General features: G+C 43.5%; 1 protein-coding gene across 5 annotated transcripts in view; it reads right to left on the minus strand.

The window, feature by feature from the left end:
- Positions 1-2,195: 2,195 nt before the first annotated feature.
- Positions 2,196-6,649, minus strand: part of znf462 (zinc finger protein 462) — an 83,758-nt gene continuing 79,304 nt past the window's right edge. For all 5 annotated transcript variants that reach the window (XM_079834808.1, XM_079834806.1, XM_079834807.1 and 2 more), the window contains exons 12-13: positions 4,543-4,648; positions 2,196-3,037 (exon numbers count right to left, since the gene is read on the minus strand). In XM_079834808.1, coding sequence (XP_079690934.1) covers positions 2,833-3,037; positions 4,543-4,648 — 311 coding nt within the window. In that variant the 3' untranslated portion in view covers positions 2,196-2,832. The remainder of the gene's footprint in view (positions 3,038-4,542; positions 4,649-6,649) is intronic.

The raw sequence follows: 6,649 nt of genomic DNA on the forward strand, positions 1-6,649 counted from the left end.
AAAGGAACAGACCCCGTTCAGTTTCAAACACTTAGCTTCGAGTTTATACACGGCTGCAAAACGGCATGCAGATTACCCAGAAGGCAGCTGGGTCGGCCCTCAGCAATGGTCCAGTCATTGCTCGGGGGGGAAAGACAATCATATCTCAGAGCTTTGGGACTTCGGGAAGCCACACTTTTGGTACCGAGGAGAGGTTTGTTTTCTGTTTAATGGAGAACTTCTAACGTCCGCGTCTATAAGGCTTTGGGGTTTTCGAGCAGCAACTTCCATCACGTACAATCTCAGCCTTTACGGGAAAAAACTGGCTTCCGGAGAAACTACGGAAGCCCGGGAGTCTCATTCTAACCAGCTTCCGCTTTTAAAGGAACGGTCCGAGTTCAAGAACCAACACGTCGAATACTGAATCTCGCATCTTTGTTCATTCACTCGTTTTGAACCCAGAGTATTCCTTTAAACACACTTGACGGGAGGAAAATCTTCCTGAGATCGGCGGAAACACGTGATTTCGATCCATCGATGTTCGGCACGTCTCGGGATCGACGGACGTTCGATCGCTAATAACCCTCTGGTGCTCATTTCTGGTTTTGAATTTTTAAAAATTCATTCATCGGAATGATATGAAACTTGGTGACTTTTCTAGCATTAGGGATGTAAATACACAAAAAAAATTGGGGTCATGATTCGAGCATGCTAATTGGTCGGGGGAAAAAAAGTAGCGTTCATTGTCTTCGGTCATAAATGACCGACCATAGGAAATAAATGGGAAAATCGGCAAAAATTCACCGAATATTTGTGTGTACAATCTACAAATCGACCACGATGCTGATATAAAGTACACAGCAGTGAAGGGGTGACACTCTAAAACATCAAGAGTGTGATATTGACACACGCACACACACACACACTTATACACACACACACCTATGAAAAACTGAGCCTATGAACCACATTTGGCATTTTAAAAAATCACAGCTTCATCAGAATGATATGAAACTTGGTGACTTTTCTAGCATTAGGACTGTAAACACACCAAAAAAATTGGGGTCATGATTCGAGCATGCTGATTGGTCGTAAAAAAAAATACTCCCACTTGTGCTCTTCAGTCAAAAATGACCACCATAGGAAATGAATGGGAAATCTGCAAAAACACAAATTCACAGAAAAAAATCTATATTTCTGACAAAAATTTTTTTTTTTAAACTTTATAATAAATAGTATTTGAGATTTTTTTAATATATATTCAAATCCATCAAAAAAAAAAAAAAAAACATTAAATGTGTTCAAAACAGAACTAGTGAATCCTCAAGCCTCTCCATAGAGACCTCTAGTGTTCACACACATGGCTGCAGGATTTATTAATAATTCCAAAATAGGGCGCAAAAAAATGTTTTTGAAGGCCTAGTCTCTATTTTAACCTGAAATAATGCAAAAATTAAAAAAAAAAAATTTTGTATCATTTTCAATGTCAAAAATAGACCATAATCATTCCATAAATATAAAAAAATACCATCAAATCATCTCAAAATACAAAATTAAAAAGAAAAAATATTATTGAAGAAAAATAAATTGCATTGGTTTCACTGGGGTGGAGGAAGTTTCACTTTTAGGTGTCCGGGAAGACCATAGATATCCATAATAAAGGCTAGATGTCTTACGTCTCTAACGTCATCAGCGGCGGCCATCTTGTCACAGGCTGTGGCTCCTGATGTAAGGCCAGTGATCTGATTCTGAACACAAATACTCGGATCTCACTCAAATCCTGACGGATTCGCAAATGCTTTGGTTTCTTACAAACGTTATTAACGTGGCTATCATTATGGATGCTTGAACAAATTATGAATAATTTTTAATAAGTATGCAGTGTCATAACTACATCTCTGACGTTTATAACAAACCAAACAGTTTGAAAATTGAGCAAGTTATGATTATTTAAAAAGTGCACGCACCATTAAAACACAATAACGGAGCGAGCTGAGTGAGACAAAATGGCCGCCTCAAGACGTCGACCTCCATTGGCCAGCAGCGGACGAGACATCTAGCCTTTATTATGGATATCTATGGGGAAGAAGACCAATGCAACCCCTAAAGGAAGAGCACCAGAGGGTTAAAGTGAAGTGGAAGTGCAAGACGAGCCGGGAAGTGGCCGAAATCTTCAAAAACGTAGCAATTTGCAACGAGTTTTGTTGTTTTTTTTTGGGGGGGGGGAGGCAAGTGTTGATACTCTAAAATCATGTCTAAAAGAATCAAGATTATCTAGATAAACAAGATGACAACTATTCCTCAAGGAATTGGGCTACAGGAAGATTAACACAAGGCTAAAATGTAAAAAACAGAAAGCGTGGGCCGGCTCTCCGACCCAATCCCAGGCCCTCGCGCTCCTCTGGTTCCTCGTCTGTGACGGACGTGAAGCCACACACACCGTCTTCAAGACTATCAGTGTGTGCGTCCACCGCGGCGGAAGACATTCGATTCTTTACCTACGCTGTTGTTTTTTTAATAAACGAATGACAAAGTGCATGGAGAAGAACAGGAGGGCTGTGGAAGCGGGAAATCTCCGCCATTGGGTCGGAACGCCGAGCTCGCGCTTTCATTCACTATTGGTTACCAATATATCAACATCTGTCCTGAGGGACCAAGTCACACTTCAGTGTAAGATTCAGCAACTGAACAAACATCTACCGATACTCCAAATCTAGCTTCTTTTTTTTTTCTTCTTTTTATGAACCAAAAACAATCGTGAAGCAGCCAAAACAAACGATAAACGGACAGACGAAGAAACAGAACGTACGACATTCTTGACCGACGTGTTTCTCTACAGCTTTCGTTTTGCTCCTAAGGGTCGTTTTTGGTCTCCAGCGTCTTTATGTCTTCCTCGTTCTGAATCGGACACGTGGATTGGTCAGATTGATCCGCCCTCGCAGCGTCCACAGTGTTAGTGGATAGGTCCAGCTCCCTGTCAATCACAGCTGCTGGACCAATCAGAGGCAGCGCTGATGAGGGAACGGGACTGCCGTCTTTCTTGTTGCCGTTAACAGTCCTGAAAACAGCAGAAGCGGCTTTAACTCCAGCATTTAATGACTGATTGCTATCTTTATAGAGGCTGAAGGGTTAGTTCACCCAAAAACATAAACTCTGTCATTAATGACTGACCCTCATGTGGTTGGACACCCGTCAGACCTCCGTTCATCTTCAGACACAAATGAAGATATTTTAGTGTAAATCTGATGCTCTGAAAGGCCTCCATTGGCTCAACTTTACACTCTCAAGACCCTTAAAAGACACTAAAGACTAAAGTTACAAAGTCCATCTCACTACAGCGGCTCTACAATAACTTTATGAAGACGAGAATAGTTTCTGTGCGCAAAAAAACCCTAAATAACGACTTATATAGAGATGACGATTTCAAAACACGGCATCATGAAGCTTTGAAGCGTAATGAATCAGTGAGTCGAATCATGATTCGGATCGCGAGTCAAACTGCTGAATCAACTCACTGATTAATAACGCTCTGAACCGCTGAATCGACTCACTGATTCATAACGCTCTGAACCGCTGAATCGACTCACTGATTCATAACGCTCTGAGCCGCTGAATCGACTCACTGATTCATAACGTCCGAACAGCTGAATCGACTCACTGATTCATAATGCTCCGAACCGCTGAATCGACTCGCTGATTCATAACGCTCCAAACCGCTGAATTGACTTGCTGATTCACAACGCTCCGAACTGCTGAATCAACTCACTGATTTATAACGCTCTGAACCGCTGAATCGACTCACTGATTCATAACGCTCCGAACTGCTGAATCAACTCACTGATTCATAACGCTCTGAACCGCTGAATCGACTCGCTGAATCATAACGCTCCAAACCGCTGAATTGACTTGCTGATTCACAACGCTCCGAACTGCTGAATCAACTCACTGATTCATAACGCTCTGAACCGCTGAATTGACTTGCTGATTCACAACGCTCCGAACTGCTGAATCAACTCACTGATTCATAACGCTCTGAACCGCTGAATCGACTCACTGATTCATAACGCTCCGAACTGCTGAATCGACTCACTGATTCATAACGCTCTGAACCGCTGAATCGACTCACTGATTCATAACGCTCTGAACCGCTGAATCGACTCACTGATTCATAACGCTCTGAACCGCTGAATCGACTCATTGATTCATAACGCTTCAAAGCTTCATGATGCCGTGTTTTGAAATCGTCATCTCTATATAAGTCGTTATTTAGGGTTTTTTTGCGCACAGAAACTATTCTCGTCTTCATAAAGTTATTGTAGAGCCGCTGTAGTGAGATGGACTTTGTAACTTTAGTCTTTAGTGTCTTTTAAGGGTCTTGAGAGTGTAAAGTTGAGCCAATGGAGGCCTTTCAGAGCATCAGATTTACACTAAAATATCTTCATTTGTGTCTGAAGATGAACGGAGGTCTGACGGGTGTCCAACCACATGAGGCTCAGTCATTAATGACAGAGTTTACATTTATTGGGTGAACTGTCTCTTTAAGTCAGTGGTTGTGAGACTCACATGCCGTGTCGAAGGACGTGCCGTTCCCATTCCGTGCTCAGAGTGAAGGTGCGGCCACAGAACTCGCACGGATACCGTTTCACCGGAGACTCCGGAGCCGCAACACCTGCATCAACATCACACACAACTTCACTAAACACATCTTCACTAAACACAACTTCACTAAACACAACTTCACTAAACACAACTTCACTAATCAGTTTACATTTACATTCATGCATCAAACCCCTGGCCTCATAATCTACAGGAATGCTTTCGCTCAGCTAATATCAGTATTTAATCTTCTAGAAGTGCATTAGTGATGTTGGACGAGAAGGCCTGGCTCTCAGTCTCCGCTCTAATCCATCCCAAAGCTGTTCTATCGGGTTCAGGACTCCAGTTCCTCCACCAAACTCCTCATCCATGTCTTACTGGAGACGCTTTGTGCACTGGTCATGCTGGGACAGGAAGGGGCCGTCCCCAAACTGGTCCCACAAAGTTGGGAGCATGAAATTGTCCAAAATGTCTTGGTGAAGCATTAAAGGCGTTTCTCAATGTCAAGGAAGGATCCTCGGAATTTCAACCAAGGTCTGAGTCCTTCGTTCAAAAAATATGCCATTTACAGGAAAGGATGAATACGAGTAGCCTTTGCGCTCTCAAATCACCTCAGTCCTATGTGCGCAGCTTTGCTATCATGTTCAAAAAATACAAAATGTCGGACGTTGGCAGTTAACGGGGCAATATGCTTTCAAGTGTAAGTATTTACGTTACCAAACATTTGTTATAACCGTAGTAAATATAAGTAAAGTTCAACGTTTAAATGCCAGTACAAATTACTACCGTATTGATATTATAAATTATACTAATATATACAAATTACGTTATTGACGGCTAACGGACCTTTTCACTGACGAAATGACGTGCACTTGCTAGCCTGTTCTCCGAATGCAAAAGAAGAGCCTCTGAAGGAAGAGGAAGGACCAGTCCAGCAGAGGAAGCATCCTTGACATTGAGAAACACCTTAAGAGTTCCTTTCACTGGAACTAACCCCTGAAAAACAACCCCACCCCATAATCCCCCCTCCACCAAACTTTACACTTGGCACAATGCAGTCAGGCAAGTCCCGTTCTCCTGGCAACCGCCAAACCCAGACTCGTCCATGGGATTGTCAGACAGAGAAGCGTGATTGGTCACTCAGAGAACACGTCTACACTGCTCTAGAGTCCAGTGGCGGCGCGCTTTACCCCACTGCATCCCACGCTTTGGTGATGTGCGGCTTGGATGAGCTGCTCGGCCATGGAAACCCATTCCATGAAGCTCTACACACTGTTCTTGAGCTCATCTGAAGGCCACAGAAGAGTCTGGAGCTCTTGACTCTGTGACCCTCAGCATGCGCTGACCCCGCTCTGAGAGCGGCCCATTCTCTCACTAATGTGTGTAGAAGCGTCCAATGAAGGGATTGAACACCTGAACTCAGTGATTTGGAGAGGCGGCACAATACTTTTGGCAATATAGTGAAGTCATTCTACAATCATGTGGTTTTTGTAGCTTTATATGTTTTTGATTAATTTCTGTCATTTCGACAGCAGGAAGTAGCAGAGACGGCTTGAGTTCTCTGAGCTCCTGAGAGCGGCCCATTCTCTCACTAATGTGTGTAGAAGCGAACACACACACACACACACACACACACACACACACACACACACACACACACACTCACACACACACACACACACACACACACACACACACACACACACACACACACACACACACACACACACACACACACACACACACACACACACACACACACACACACACACACACACACACACACACACACACACACTCCTGAGAGCGGCCCATTCTCTCACTAATGTGTGTAGAAGCGAACACACACACACACACACACACACACACACACACACACACACACACACTCCTGAGAGCGGCCCATTCTCTAACTAATGTGTAGAAGCGAACACACACACACACACACACACACACTCCTGAGAGCGGCCCATTCTCTCACTAATGTGTGTAGAAGCGAACACACACACACACACACACACTCACACACACACACACACACACACACACACACACACACACACACACACACACA

This window comes from Gobio gobio, assembly GCF_949357685.1.
Source record: "Gobio gobio genome assembly, chromosome: 14".
Classification (NCBI taxonomy): domain Eukaryota; kingdom Metazoa; phylum Chordata; class Actinopteri; order Cypriniformes; family Gobionidae; genus Gobio; species Gobio gobio.